Source organism: Rissa tridactyla, chromosome 3 (assembly GCF_028500815.1).
Source record: "Rissa tridactyla isolate bRisTri1 chromosome 3, bRisTri1.patW.cur.20221130, whole genome shotgun sequence".
Classification (NCBI taxonomy): domain Eukaryota; kingdom Metazoa; phylum Chordata; class Aves; order Charadriiformes; family Laridae; genus Rissa; species Rissa tridactyla.
In genome coordinates, this window is record NC_071468.1 from 28,989,910 (window position 1) to 29,006,082 (window position 16,173).

General features: G+C 36.7%; 1 protein-coding gene and 1 long non-coding RNA gene across 8 annotated transcripts in view; one reads left to right on the forward strand and one right to left on the reverse strand.

Moving 5' to 3' along the window:
• PLEKHH2 (pleckstrin homology, MyTH4 and FERM domain containing H2) overlaps nt 1–16,173 on the forward strand; it is a 55,858-nt gene that overhangs the window by 24,963 nt on the left and 14,722 nt on the right. For 6 of the 7 annotated variants that reach the window (XM_054194861.1, XM_054194864.1, XM_054194863.1 and 3 more), the window contains 14 exons: nt 173–355; nt 1,434–2,422; nt 3,426–3,501; nt 3,991–4,085; nt 4,706–4,850; nt 7,043–7,179; nt 8,241–8,351; nt 8,614–8,700; nt 9,271–9,429; nt 10,079–10,159; nt 12,142–12,321; nt 12,588–12,696; nt 12,799–12,911; nt 15,156–15,335. In XM_054194861.1, coding sequence (XP_054050836.1) covers nt 173–355; nt 1,434–2,422; nt 3,426–3,501; nt 3,991–4,085; nt 4,706–4,850; nt 7,043–7,179; nt 8,241–8,351; nt 8,614–8,700; nt 9,271–9,429; nt 10,079–10,159; nt 12,142–12,321; nt 12,588–12,696; nt 12,799–12,911; nt 15,156–15,335 — 2,645 coding nt within the window. The remainder of the gene's footprint in view (nt 1–172; nt 356–1,433; nt 2,423–3,425; nt 3,502–3,990; nt 4,086–4,705; nt 4,851–7,042; nt 7,180–8,240; nt 8,352–8,613; nt 8,701–9,270; nt 9,430–10,078; nt 10,160–12,141; nt 12,322–12,587; nt 12,697–12,798; nt 12,912–15,155; nt 15,336–16,173) is intronic. The other variant, XM_054194862.1, reaches the window with a different exon arrangement.
• Nucleotides 1–16,173, reverse strand: part of LOC128906863 (uncharacterized) — a 60,434-nt gene that overhangs the window by 24,930 nt on the left and 19,331 nt on the right. The gene's annotated exons all lie outside the window — the stretch shown is intronic.

A 16,173-nucleotide genomic window follows, 5' to 3' on the forward strand; every position in this document is an offset into this window, starting at 1 on the left:
ATTTCCAGTAGGTTTTCATTCTGTATTAAGTGCATGTTTTATATCTTATTGCTGTGAAACTGTTAAAAGAGATTTTTTTTTTCTTTCTATACTAAAAAATCAGTCCTTAAGAACTAGAAATGTAGCTCTGGGTTTCACATTAACACAAGATTTCTGAATTACTATTCTTCAGAAGCTACGGGCAAGAAATCTGTTACGTCAACACAAAAACCTGGAGAGTGTCAGCGACTAAGCAGTTTGACTTTTGGATGCTTTTCAAACAGAGCAAGAAGTCCTCAACCATCTCCTAACCTTGAAGAAATAAGCAAGTCTTCATGTAAAGAGTCCGACTACACTGAAGGCAAAAACATGATAGGTACTTGATAGTCAAGTGATAGTCACCAATACTGTCATTTTCTCCCCAGTGATTCACGGTACACAAAATTGCAAGTTGAGGTCTGTAGAAAATCAGAGATTGAAACAGATCCTATTAATATTTTATATATTTACATTACACTGAGATCATTATAAAGGCCGGTATGTATTATTATTTCCATTTTTATAGATGAGAGAACTGAAGTAAGAATCTATATTTTCAAGGGAAAGGATAAGAAATAGAACCTTAGGCTTGCCTGGATGGAAGCAGGTGAAGTTTTGCAACTTCATTACTTTAATGTGGACTAAATGAAAAATTGGCTTATCCAATCCACTTTAACTTCATACAGCTATTTAACATTAACTTTCCCAAGTGCCTGTGTCCCTAGTTCTAGCATCTGTTTTAACTCAGGGGGAGCGCATCGGCCTCACTGACACGCTGCAAGCTATAGCTCTCTCTTGCAAAACCAGGTAAAAGTGAACAGCAGAAGCAAAGCTATTTTTAATACAGCGTCTTTCCCTAAGCATTTTTCATGAGCCTCTCTTGTATATCTTAAGCATTCGCCACTGGGAATACAATAATAAGAAGAAATTTCAGTGGATAAACACTGTAGAAATGCTCAGAATGCTTGATTTGTTAATGTAAATCTTTTCTGGCAAGCTTCTATTAAACTTTAATTTTCCTTAGATTTAATAAAGCAGCTAAATTTACATGCCGTCTTGAGTCTTTGGAGTTTTGGGGCTTTTTTTGTTTGCTTGTTTATTTTCATACCTGTGTGGTTTACCTTAAAATATGGCTCCACTCTGCTTATCTTCACTTTTATTGCTATTTTTAGTTTGTCTAGAACTTTGAGTAATGTCTGTTACAGTTTTTTGGAAATGTCATTGCAACTTCAGTTGCATTCAAAAATTTATAATATTTTTTCTTAAGGTATATTATTTACAATATTAAAAAACATAAATGTGCTTACATATTTGAAATTATTACCTACTTACTGTTTGCAGACATGATGACAAAATCCTTTAGCAGTCAAGTTTGCTAAAGTAATTTTCTCATGTTCATTATATTTTTCCTCTAGAGAAGGATATCCTGGAAACTACCTTTGCTGGTCCTGCACACGAGACCAATAAAGGTCAGAAGTCATTGCCACAAAGTTCCTCTGGATCAGAGCAGAACAAAAACGTGCGAACAAGCTATTTGTCCAAAGATATAGACAGCGACATGTCGAAGAACTCCTGCACTACTGGGAGCGACTGGAGCTCAGACGAGGACGGAGGAGACAATAAAGGACTGAAATCCAGGTGTGCATCGACTCTTTCAAGCCACACATCTGAAGAGAATGCAAGGTACAGTAGAGTGGGAAGTGAAATGTATTTGACAGCATCTGATGACAGCAGTTCCTTCTTTGAAGATGAGAGTTTTGGTGTGCAGAGGACTCAGCACAAGAAGTTCTACTCCTGGCAGCAAGGGTCCCAAAGAAAAGGCCAGAACAATCCAGGTGGAAAGTGCAACTCTGACTTCACAAGTAAAAAGAAAGATCAAGATAGTTCTTCAGATGAACTGAATAAGAAATTTCAGTCTCAGAGGCTAGATTATTCATCCTCATCCAGTGAGGCAAATACCCCAAGTCCAATTTTAACCCCTGCTCTGACACCCAAACACCCAATTCTAGCAACTTCTGCAGGTTCTCAATGCACAACGCCATCGGATTCTCCCTCAAATTTGCCACCTCCAAAGTTACGGACTCCTAATGTGTTTAGTATAAATTCAGCATTAGCAAAGAAACACCTAAGCCAGCCCCAGCTGAGTTCTGACAAAATGTTTGGTAGAAATAGAAATGCCATAAGCATGATACGTCCCTGGAGACCTCAGGAAACAGACATTGATCTGGTAGATGGAGAAGATACTGATATTTTAGAGAAAATGGAGATTGGCTGTGATGAAGGAGTGTTTACCTATGACTGCACTGAAGCACAAAATGCTGAAGGTCAGGAACCTTGTGATACCACAAAAAAGGGTGCTAGCAACAAACCTCCAACCCCTCCGTTACATCGGTTTCCTTCCTGGGTAAGTGTAATTATAGATATTTTTCCTACTGGTGAAACTAATTAATTTTCATGCCTCTCTCCTATGCTTGTTGTTGCCTCTAGCTTTCTTATTCTCTGTTTGATGACAACACCGGGTGTTACCTTAATTGGAACTAAGATGACAAACTCAGAAGCAAATTTGATTTGAAGCACGGTATTTCTGCTGTTGAAAAACACAGTCACTATTTTTGTAGATAAGACCATTTTTTTCATGTTACATCTAAGTTACATATGTCCTTTTGAGTGTATCAAAGGAGGTAATGCTTGTGACTGCATTCATTTATCTTAACACCAACAGAGCGTAAGAATGCTGGTGTCGGTGCCATTGTACCACTCACAATCTAGACAATTAAGTTCACAGAAGGCAACTACAGATTACAGAAGTTATTGATCATATTTCCAAGTGAAATTTTAAAGCCATCGGTCAGGGAATTAAAATAGATATTAATACGTGTTACACAAAATCCAAAATTAACTATGTCAAGACTCACTGATTCTGCAGTTCCACAGTCAGAGATTTATTAATGATTCAGAGATGAATAATGCGTTAATGTAACTGCTTCTCTACATATATATTTCAGTGCATATTTTTTCACTATAGATTTCCTTATGGCAGCCTTTTAACACAAAACAGTTGAAAAGTTGCCTCCTAATGGCATTTCTCTGTTTCTAATATACAATCTTCCATTAAAAAATATTCTCGCTATAGCTTCTTTGGCCCCTGATAATAGTATTTTTAAAAATAAGTTACCTACAGGGCAAGAATTGTGTGAAAAAAGGTTGAACCAGACTATGGATATGATGGGTATGGCATATAAAACAAGGATGCATTTTTCAGCTGCTGCTGCTGACACCATTTTATTAATCATTTTATCACATTGTTGCACTAACACAAAGACTAGGAGGCTATGGGGAGGCTAAACAAAAGAAAAGTAATTGTTGTGTTTTAATTATCTACCATCAAATCCATTCTGCTTGTATAGGAAAGCAGAATTTATGCTGTAGCCAAATCTGGTTTAAGGATGTCTGAAGCTTTCACCGCGGAATCTCTTAACAAAAGTAAGTCGTTTAGCTCTTCATTATCTCAACAAAAATTCTCTTCCTACGGTCATTTGTAAGCAAGGACCGAATGTCCCATGTTCCTCTAAGATATTTTTACGAAGATGCAGTTATCTGCTATTTAATACCTAGAAGATCATTGGTTATCTTTCCATTGTCTTCTATTACCTTGCCTCTTGACTTTGTGCTGAATTTGTACTTCGTTCACTCCACTTTTCTTTTCAATTCATCTTGAAGATTCTATACCAGGTACCACGGTAAGACATATACTTGCAATTTTAAAAGGGTTAGTGGTCATGACTACAGTTTATTTATACTCCTTAAAACTGTTGTAAATTTCAAAAAGCTATAAATGTCACATCCAAAACAGTTCAGGAAGTTGTTTGCTTTTTATAGCAGTTACACAATGCAAAAAATTGCATTTGAATTTGGTTAACTAACTGAGGTGTAAATTTGGAACGTCGTTTATAAAATACATTGCTTTTTTAGGTGCTGCTTCATTAACTTCATACTCCATATCTGGATTATATACATCTCTGATATATAAGAACATGACCACTCCTGTCTACACCACTTTGAAAGGGGTAACTGTATTATTGTTTAAAGGAAATTTTTAAATACCATTAAGCTTAACATCCAGGAACTTGCTGTTTCACATTTGATGCTACCATGCCAAATAAGTCATAAGACGATGTTTAGAGATCACAGAACCCCCAAAGTAATGGAAATGTCAAATAGCTGGAAAAAAAATTAGTGCTGCTTATAAAACGTTACTAGCCCAGGTTAGTTCCTGCTGATTTTTTCCAAAGGCTTGTTAATTATTAAACAGAGCCACATGGTGTTCAATGTCATAATTAAAAGTGTGTGTATGTGTAGAAATGTCCTTGTGTCAGTGCCAAAGCCGTTCATAGTCAGATAGCCAGCAGTAACACAGCATTGTTTGTCTTCTGGCAGCCTTTTGTGATTTGGAAAGACCCATGCCTTGAGCTACCTCAGGTTTCTGTTTTAAAGTGTGGGGGTTGTTGAGTATACAGAGAGCAGAGGGAATTCAGTTTTCTGTTAATACTTTTGTGTGCCAAAACTCACAACCCAAGTAAGAACAGCTTTGAATGTTATGAAACCAGCAGAGCTCTGACACAGTATGAGGGAAATGACGGATACCCTTCATGCAAGGTATCAAAGAATGTTGTGTTAATTTCTGCAGAAAGCAACTCAAATAAGCAACAGCCCATTTATAGATGAGTCGTCAGGATCTGAGGAAGAAGACAGCTCTCGGTCCAGCTCAAGGACTTCCGAGTCTGATTCTCGAAGCAGAAGTGGTCCGGGTAGTCCTCGGGCTATGAAACGAGGTAGGCAAAAACCGTAAGAATGAGTAACTTCTGGGGAAGGTTTGGAAAACTAGGCAGTTTACACGGTCTTCTTAGAAATGGATTTCTTCCTTAAACAGCATGGACATCTTAAATCTAGGCTTTTATCTCAGCTATCAAAGCCTAAATCTATTCAAGTACAAGAAAGGACTGTTATACATGGCTTTCTTTTTATTGCTGTTATTGTAGATGTCTTTTTAAGGCATTAATCTAGTAGCTGGCTGTTGTCATGAGGGCAGTGTGACCTGTACATTCAAAGGAAGAAGCCCCATTCTATCTATACTCTGTCATGCCAAGGAATTCCTATGATCTTTAACTGTAGGTAAGTAAAAATGACATAGAAAAATGTGATTGCCATCAGAAAAAAAACCCCACATATATTCAAGTTTATAAAACAAAGTAACAGTTTCATGTGAGTATTTTGTTCTGTCATCTCATGCAATAAAGGACTTCTTTCATTTTTACAGTGATTGTCTCAAGGTCCTGTGCAAAGATTTAGTTAAAATACTTGAATCTAGTAATGTTCTGTCTTTTGTGGAAGACAGTTCTCACAGCTGTAGGTAGTCGTGTGTTTTCCATCAGCAGAATGAAAATAATGTGCTCCATAACATTGAAAGATACAACGCTTCCTCATGGGGTGACAGTATCAGTGTAATATCCCTCTGAATAATTCTTCACTGGGTAAACCAAGGGAGACTAAAATCTAATATCCCAGTAAGGCCAAGCGTTAAGGTCCTTCATTATACATCGCTTTAGAAATGCAAAATAACATTATTCAGTACTCTCTGTTATACATGTTAAAATCCCAGTTAGCAGGAGCTCCACTGAGTCACACTTGAGCAGGTAGATAGAGCCACTGGTCCAGGAGGAGTTTTCCAGTGCCAGCCACACGTGGCACCAAGTCCTGTTTCCAGTGATGTGCTTACAGTTTTGCAACCTTAGTGTGAAAGGCACTCATAGTTCCTGCTTCCCAGCAGCTCCATCTTGCTGAGCAAAAACCAGTGTCGTGGCTGCAGACGCATCTCATGTCACATGTTTGCACAACAGGAAAACTAAATTAGCTAATCTAATAGCTGGTTTCACCTACAATTTATATCTGTCACTGTAAAATGGAAACATTCCTTTTATTCATGCTTTCTTCTCATAAAATAGCCCTTGCATTGTTTTATGCATGGAAACCTTTCTTAACCACAAAACACATATGTACATATCTTTGTTGAGATCATGTTATTTAAAAATCTAGGCAGCCACAAATTTAGGCACATAATTAACTTGCTGCGTATTTGTTACTAAAGGTCCTGCTTGAGAAGAGACCACTCTGAAAGCCCAGTTGGCTTACCAAAGCAATAAAGGAGAAAAGCTTTTTTTTAAAAAATAAAATTGGCAAATGAGTTTGGAAATTAATGAAACAAAGGAAACAAGACATCTTCATTTCAATCTTGGAGAGTAACCTTTCAGAGTAGAACACTAGTACTTACAAAAGGACATGTTCACATGTTTGAAAATAATTATTTCTATGATGAATAAGGGAGGAGTTTGAATTTTCATTGATGATTCACTAGAATTGAAAACAGGTTACATTTTGGGGGGGGATTCAAGCTAATAAACTCTAAAAAAAAATCCTGAAATCTGGAATTCAGATTTTTAGAAAACCTCAGTATAAAAATTCATAATGATTGCAAAATAAAGATAGTCATCTAGAGCTTCAACACATAGCAGATCTTGAGCATAGCTTTTTAGTACACAAGCAGTTGCATGAGAAATACAGACACTAGATGGAAAGGGGAAAGGGAAAGTTGCTTAGTTTAATTAAAGATCCCCTATGTGTTTTGTAGAGAATGAATATGATGCATGGCACTAACATCCTCCTTAAAAAAGCTGTAGTAATATAACAGAAGGTGATAATATATAGAAGACATTCATTTCTTGTTTCATTCACAAGTGACTTAAATTCTGTTTAATTATGAAGAAAATGGGATTCAGGTATTAGCACTGTGCTAATAGTTCAATATGCTGATATTTTAAAAAATGCTTGGTTCCTGATGGATTTATGTTGATACTTTTGTTTCCCTGCAGATCCTACTCAGATATTCTTTCTGCACAGATATTCTGATCTCGTTTGTGTCTAATGTAATAAAAAAATATAAAGAAACATGTTTCTTCTTTTAATGCAGGTGTGTCCCTGTCTTCTGTGACCTCAGAAAGTGACTATGCTATTCCTCCAGATGCATATTCAGTAGATACAGACTATTCAGAGCCAGAGCAGAAACTTCCTAAGACTTCTTCCTCATCTAGTGATAATGGAAAAAATGTGAGTACTTAAGTTCTGTGAAGAAGCTCACCTGTGGTGCTATGTGCATATTTATGTTCAGAGACTGCTACCAAATCTCTATATTCAGTCTTGCTGACTCACAGACTGCCTTAGGAGTACAAATAGCAAAATATACCAACGATAAGTTAGCCACATAAGACTATAATGATTGAAGGAAAGTGGAGGACAACTCTGAGCTTTCTATATAATGAATGGAAATAGGCAGACAACTCCAGAAGACAATTCAAAGCACTTAAGATTTACCTTTAGTGGAACCAGATCTGGTATCAGATTGCATATGAAATACTAAAATCAGCTTGGCATTCCACTGAAGGAGTTGGAGGCCTCAGTAGAAATCTATGCGCGCAGTAATACATTTCTATAGTTTCCTCATACAGGGAAAACTTTACATGTCAGAGAAATTTTAAGTATAGCAACGTGCAAGGACAGGTCAAAGAAACCAAACCGTTACAGGGTATTGGTCTGGCTCCCGGAGTTTTTTAATGGGCTGTGTTAGTAGTTAGTGTCTTAACATACAAGTGGATTGACTGCCTGGTGATATAATTTATTTTAAGCTTCCTTCACAGAGCAAAACTGTGAACTGTGTTATACAGGTGTTCACACTAAAAATATGTCTGTGCAGAGCTCTGAATTACAGTGCTCTATAACTGGTCTGTAGGTTAGTCCCTGAAGTTGGGAAAAAATACATATTTACATTGCATTCATTTTGTTCCTTTTTTATTATAAATAATTAGCAAGTAAAACCAGGAGTCATCATATTCTTCATCCTTTTGTATAGTTCTGGGCAAATCACTTACTCTCCACGTACTATAACTGTAAGTAGGGATATTAATTAGCTATCCTACGTGCATGGCATTTGTCTTAATTGATGCTTGTAAAAACTTTGTTGTTGGACTAAAAGTCTCATCAAATACTGTAATTATTATTTAGCATGCTTTTACGTCATTAAAATGTGGTTTGTGTGTATTTATACATATCTTTGAAGCATATAGGTATATATGTGTACCTAACTACTTTTTATCTAACTTCTAAATAATCAGGAACCTTTGGAAAAATCTGGATATCTTTTAAAAATGGGTGGTAAAGTAAAGACCTGGAAACGACGGTGGTTTGTGCTTAAAGGAGGTGAATTACTATACTACAAATCTCCAGTAAGTACATGTAACTTACCTGCTACGTAATATTACATTGTTTTTACTGAGAATCTAGAGCTGCTAGAAGGAAAAGAAATGCATTCCTGGTGGCTGAGCTGTTAGAGAGTGATTCAGGACTCAGTTCCTCAAGAGGTGTAGGAGGTACTCAATGTCTAACTAGGAAGTAGTTATCAAGATTAATGTTTAAATCAGTTCTACAATTATTTATTGCAATTCATTGGTAGATTTAAAATATTCTTTTTCCATTCGTTCCATACAGAGTGATGTCATTCGAAAACCTCAAGGTCAAATAGAGCTAAATGCATCTAGCCACATTGAACGGGGTGATGGAAAACAAACAATTCAGGTACCTGTTTATCTCATGTGTGTTTCAGTGCGTATTTATTCCCTCCATCTCCAAAACCAATCCCTTGTTCCAGTCCCTATTGCATTGGAAGTCTAAATGTGGACTTGGAATTAATCAGTGCCCTTTGTTTGAAACTAAAGAATCATTTCAGTTACAGAAACTATAAAAAGGCCTACATGTAGTTTTGTTTGTATTGCTACAAAGGTCAGATCATGACATATGAGATATAAAGAAACAAGTAGTCTTGGGGCCAGCCATTAGGGTTGAGAGAGTTGTTTGTCTGAAAGGAGATAAATTGAGTTTTCTCAACTTTTCTGTCCTGGAACTTTTCAGATAAAGACTTAGAAAGAGTCTAAGTGTGAAAAGTAGAAAGAGTGGCTCTCTAGTCTTTCTAGGTAGAAAGAGTGGCTCTGCCTGGCCACGGAATGTTTTGTTAATGAAAAGTACTTTGGAGAAAATAAACCCCCCAAAGTTGTGAAACTACATTGGGTAGTATATGTTACAATCCTCACACTGTGGGGTCAAATGTATAATGTTCTTCAAGTTCAAGACTTTTCTGTTACTATATAGCTGACCACAGAAAAACGAACATACTACCTGACTGCAGATTCTCCCAACATCTTAGAAGAATGGATCAAAGTACTACAGAATGTTCTTAAAATACAGGCTGCCAGCCCACTTTTCATACAGCCCGAAATCAAGCCAACCATGAAAGGATTGCTTACAAAGGTAGGAACGCTTTTCTTCCCCCAATCTGCTTTGTCCCTTATTTCTTAAGAATAATACCTAGATGAAAATGGCCCTACAACAAAATAAATACAAGCAAAACAGTCTTTCCCAGTACTTTACTACCAACTCACCTACTTTGGGCAATGTTTTTCTTCTGGTGGTTTGATTTTATTTGGTTTTTCTTTTCGTCTTTTTAATTCATTAGTTCCTGTGCTGGGGTTCTCCATTTGCAATTCAGTGATGTCCTAGTTCAGCATATGTTTCAGTAGCTAATTGGCCTACCTTATTTCAGTGGAGTGCTCTCTTTTTCTATATTACTCACTGGGACAGATTATTTCAAGATAATAAGAATACTGTATAAAAGGAATTTTTCTCTTTTAATTCTTCCATTTCCTTAGCTTCCACTAATTTAGGCCTGATCCAAAGCAAAATGAAAAACTCACACTGGCCTTACTAGGCTTTAGATGAGCATCTAATGCTTTAATTCTTACGCCCTTAATAGAGTTATGCAGTTTTAATTATTTGTCTAGTAATGTGTAAAGGAATTTGAACCAAGGCATTTATTTCCAACATCACCAAAGTTCCAAGATGGTGAAATGTAGTCTGTATTTCTCTGTTTGTGCTTGTTCGTAATGTTCTGTAATTTCAGGTGAAACATGGATATTCCAAAAGAGTTTGGTGTACCCTAGTTGGAAAAATTCTGTATTATTTCCGTAATCAAGAAGACAAGGTAGGTCGCTTACTTGTTTCCTTAGTGAATGGAAGATAACATACTGAAGTAGAATATAAACAGTAAGTTACAGCTTTACTAAGGTACAATTGGCCTGGGTAGTATATGATTACCAAATACTCAGATTTCACAGATTGTCAACTTGAAAGGTTCCTATCTAATAGACAGTAATCCAAGGCACGCCCATGGGTCTCCTTCTCCTACGGGACGTGATATATATTCTGCATCTTCTTATCCATAGCCCAAGGGGCACACTGATTTGCTGATTTTGTGACATCAAAGCATTTTATTTAAATTACTCTTTAAAAAAGTGTAATACAGGACTGCAGAATTAAATTACTAGAGTATTAATTTCTGGCTCATCTTACAGAGACATAAAAATTAACTGGCATTTTCTCCTATGAATAAATCTATGTTTAAAGTATCTGAATTTACACATTTTTACCACTGAAGATGTTGGGGGTTTAGCATGCCCTTTAGAAGCATTTAAGAATTTTGCTGGATTCTTGTGAATATTTCCCTCACATTTGGAACAAGTTTTGCTGCCCTTTTAAAGCAAAATTGAAACTAATTTGCTAGCTTGTAATAGAATAAGAATTTAGCTTTTGTAAGCAGAATATGTATGAAAAGTTTCCCTAAGCTAGTTCTTTTCTAATGTTCAACAATTTGCTAATGAAAAACATGTTTGCTGTAGCTGAATGTGTCTGTGTGGAAACAAATTACACAATCTGCTGCGGTTAATACAGTAATGGAGTCCATTTAAGTGGCCCCCTTTCAAAATGGAATTCAAATTAAAAAATCAGCCAATGGTGTTTTACTTAAACTTAGTGAATAAATCAGTCTTGACTATTTGTATAGTGGCATCTCATGATTCTCAGAATCTCATCTTGTTCAAAAAGTTGAATGCTTCAGAAGCACCACAGAAAATGTAAACCACCACATGCATCTTTAATCCTTACTAGTGAGAGCACTGGAATAAAGAGCCACCACTATGTGATGTTTTCTTCAAAATTATTATATTAGTAAGAGCTCATTTTATCAAATCACTATTCAAGAAGCCCACCCTAGATTTGAGTCAAACTTGCCAGCCGCTCTCCAGGACAGTACTTTCAAGACAGTATTATTGAGAAGCCTTGTCTGCTTTTCACTGGTGTTGATATTTCAAGACAATTTACACTTGAATGCGGCAGAAATAAGATGCTAGTTACTGTAGTGCCCAACTATCCTTTTACCAAAGGGAAACAAACATCCCTCTGTCTCTGCTGAATCACTGAGCATTGCTAGACATCACAAACAACACAGAAACCGTAGCCAAGTCTTCTTCACTACACCATTAAATAACACTCTCTTGAACATCCTGATGTCTGAATGGCTAGAGAAAGAGCAGTGGTGCTGTGGGAAGGGAGGGAGCTTTGCATAAATGAATGGCTTTTCATATAAAATATTTCCTGATAGATCATCATGACTACATATACGAACAAGACTCAAGTACTGTGATCTATCAGACTGGAGAATGAAATCAACTGAGAAGGTCTACCACACAAAAAGATTACCTTTTGAATTTATAGCATGAACAAAATAGATACATCAACAATACACTGGTGCCCTCTGAAATAACAAGATTATAACTGAAGTACTAGGCTTGACCCAGGGAAATTTTGCTTGGAACCAGGTCTGGAAACTCTGGAGAACTACTTCTGTCACCCTAACAGATATATATTAAATTAACCAGATGCAGCAGTAGTTCTGGAAAAGAATTTTTGAAAATCTCACTTTCAGACTTTAGCACTTAGCATTCTCTTTCTGCTGTCTGCAACAGCTGGCTTATCTGACATTCCTTGGCAGGACTGAAAATGAATAAATACAAATGGGTATTGATGGTACTTCATGTTTTTCTTTCTATTTGTAGAACAAGAAATATAAAATCAGTGTGCACCAAAACAAGTATTTGCTCTCTCACCACTTCTGATATTTACTTTTAGTTTCCTCTTGGTCAAATCAAGCTTTTTGAGGCAAAGGTTGAAGAAGTTGATAGATCATGTGATTCTGATGAAGATTATGAGGCTAGTGGTCGCAGTTTATTATCAACACATTACACTATTGTTATCCACCCCAAAGATCAAGGACCTACTTATCTTCTTATAGGATCCAAACACGAGAAGGTAATAAAATGACTTTTTAATTGAGTTCCAGTAACGTGTCTATGAGTGTGGTGCTGTGATACAAATATTTAGTAAAGAAGAGGAGGAGGAGGGGGACCTACAAGTCATTGGCTTGTAGTTTGATATAATAAGCAAGGAGAAGGTCCTGCATCATTAACAGGGCTTCAACAAGAGTGCATGGTAGTGTTTCAAGTTGAAAGCAAAATGCTGATGAAGCAGCTCTTTCCAACACAGAATGAGTGAGCTGCTGTGTTTTTCTACTTCAGGATACGTGGCTTTATCATCTGACAGTTGCAGCTGGAAGTACCAGTGTAAATGTTGGATCTGAGTTTGAACAACTTATTTGCAAATTATTAAACATGGAAGGTGATACCAGTAAGTTTGTTTTGTTTCAACATATTAATCTTCTAATACTTATTTACTGAATGTACTTATGAACTGAATTAATTGCAGAACCTATATGTTTTATCTGCTTAGCTTCTCAGATTTGGAGACATCCTACTCTTTGCCACAGCAAAGAAGGAATTGCTTCCCCTCTTACAACATTGCCATCGGAAGCCTTGCAAACTGAAGCAATTAAATTATTTAAGGTAAAACCATGGCAGATAGCTTTTTTTATTAATTGACTTACGAATTTAACTCTTAGCTAAAGAATGGCTTACTAGAGATGTTCAACAGATAAGAAAAAAGAAAAGAGAAGTTAAGACCTTTAGTGGAGGTAACTAATGGACAGTGGCAGAATGTCCCCATATTATCTCACCAAAGACTATCACTTCCGATGTAGAGAGACCACTTTTAGTTATGAGGGAGCAGTTTAGGCTTCAACTTTTGGCCTTTCGACTGAGGTATTGATAAAGTGCAAGTTAGTAGAAAAATCCACAGCCATCATGGATTATAATTTTATCACAAAGTTCATAAGCCCCAGCGAACCTAACAGCATGGATGGATCTCTCTATTCAGAGAACTGTATCTGAAATACTATTTTTTCAATTAGATTTCAGGAAGAAAAAATGGTAGATTAAAGTTTTGTTGTACATATATTTAAATCAGCTAGAAGACATTTTAAAAATCAGAAGAAAAACAAAGCAAAGTTTAAGCAAGTCATGGGTTATTTCAAATTGAGATAGAAGCTAGAGATTCTACTGCTCTTTTTAATAAAAAGAAAATCTTTTAAGAACAGCTACTTCATATGAAGAAAAGACTGATTAGGTATTCTAGTAATATAAACAGAAAAAATATTAGAGATTAAAATTATTGAGAGTATTTCACAACAGTTCTTTGAATTCACTTTTAAAGATTTTCATACACCTTTAAAAATACACAAATGTATACCTCCCAGTAGTAGTGAAAAGGCTTTGTGATTAAGAGACACATAATGCTTCATAACTGCTGTGCCGCAGCTAGTGTCTTGAGAATTTTTGTATGCCAGTAAGACCTCATATCTTTCCCAGTTAAAGGCCAGAGAGGTGGTTGGTATCTCTAGAGAGGGTATGCTGCGATACCATTAAACCTTCTTTTTCCTCTCTCCTGCCCTCACCCAGGTAAAACTACTCCGCAATGTTAACTAATAGCCAGGCTATAAAGTCTATTTCAGAGACAAAATCTTGCTCTTCCTTTTTCTGTACATTGTGAAATAAATTACAAGTTGGAAGGCATGGAGCTTGGATGAATGAACTTCCTTCACAGAATTTACACAAGTCTAAAGACCAAATTCCCTGAAGCATCAACTATCCATCTGGAGCATTTTGATGTAATGGTTTGGATCTAGAAAGGAATTCAAGACAAGCACTGTATAATCAGTCACAGCTACTTGTAGGCAAACTTTCCAACTTGTTGCTCTGAAATGTTTCGAGCACTTTAAAGAAGTACACGCATCTTACTTTCTGCAATCCTGCAGCATGAAAATTTAGAAGGAAATACACTTATCTAATGAAAATAAATGTATATCTATTTGGAAATCACTCTCTGAAGTATATTTTAGACCTAATTCAAATCACAGACACTTGCCTAAAATAAATAAATAAGAGATGACTTTTATGACCTTTACTGAAACTTTGTATAAAATCAGTTTAAAAGTCAGGTAGGGAACTGATTTAGAAACAGATCAAGTCATGTTTCAGTTATTCCATTGCTGACAAAAATCAGTCCCGTGCATCCAGATATTTTCAGATAGTCTAGAAATAGATTGGGCTTCCATCCATTTCTTGTATTTTGCTGATATACCTTGAAAATTCATCAGCTCTTATATAGAGTAAATGCAATGAGTGGTAAGTATGCGTTCTAATACAGCATAGCAAATGCTTAACACCTGGCTTTCCTAAGACAGTACTGGGGATATGAAAGGTTATACTTACCCACAGTAAAAATACCAGTGAAAGCCAAGATGTGAAACAGGTGGCTCCGAGTTATGGTTTTCTTATCTGCGTATATTCTGCCGTGTTGTGCTCACTACTTGCACAAGCATTTTACACTGGCTGCCATTGAGAGCTGTACACCTTGCATTTTAAAGTCCCGCAGAGGGGTAAGTGATGTTCAGCATGTCCTTAAGCTCGCCTACCACAACTGTTGCAACTCCTGCTAGAGCTCACTCCATTAGATACTGAGCGAAGAGTGTTTTTTAAGAGGTGTTTTTATCTGAAGTCTCTCTGGCTAGCTTTTCATCCATTCTGGCCCCTTTTCACCCCTTTTTGGGGGGCCAGCAGGGTTTCCTTAGTCTACTGCTAAACTGACTAATTGTGACTTCAGTTATAGCATGCGTTTCTTACACAGAATGTCTAAAAGATTTATTTGACCTTTTTGTATGTAAACTCACTTGCTTATTATTTTATATCTAGACCTGCCAGTTGTTTATAAATGCTGCAGTTGACTCTCCTGCCATTGATTACCATGTATCTTTGGCCCAAAGTGCTTTGCAGATCTGCCTCACACATCCTGAACTTCAAAATGAGATCTGTTGTCAGCTTATTAAACAGACTAGACGTCGACATCCACAAAATCAGGCAGGACCAATACAGGTAACCCAGTATTTGTTTTAATGGCATCTATTTCAACAGCAGTGAAGGAACTACCCAGACTGTTTAAAATGGTAAAGGGGCTCCGCTCTTCTGTAGTATCTGCTTACTTAAAATCACGTAAAACACTGAACTAACATCTTACTACTGCTGTGTCTTCCTGAAATGAAGCTGATGCTGTTCTCCATCAAAGCACATGTATCTGCTGATTAAGAGTATATCTGTGCCTCTGCTGGTTTAAAGGCCTGGACATAAAATGGGCTGTCTTCAAGTTAAGTGTTGAGTAAGACACCATGTGTGGAACTTAATTCTCTTTTACTGGATCTTTCCTAAGAGAGGTGCTGCATCAGGAAGCTTGGTGGGTTAAACCACATGGCAGATGTCTCTATAGCACGAGTGTGAAGAAAAGCTGTAGTGCCATGTTGTGAAATCTCAGATACACTGAGGGTTTCTGATAGATGTCACCTTTTGTATGTCATGCTGTTCTGCCTGCACCCTGCATGCTACATTATAAATACACACTTAAAATTCTTCACTTTGCCCACTGCCAGTTATTCACTGGTATTCAGATATGTAACAGTTAAATGAACTGCAATTGAAAGTAAAGCCAGTAGTTCGCATAGAATTAACAGAACTGGAACAATATTGCTTATGATGGAGCAATACCTACAGAACTGGGCGATGGATCAGAAAAATGAAAAAGGAAATTACCATATTAAGGCTTTTGTAATAGACATATTTTTTCTTTTTCCACGGAACATAGAACATGACGAGCAGACATACCTGTTACCTAGAAAGAGCCTGTATCTGGGATGCCCAGTATGTGTGCATTGCTAAAATA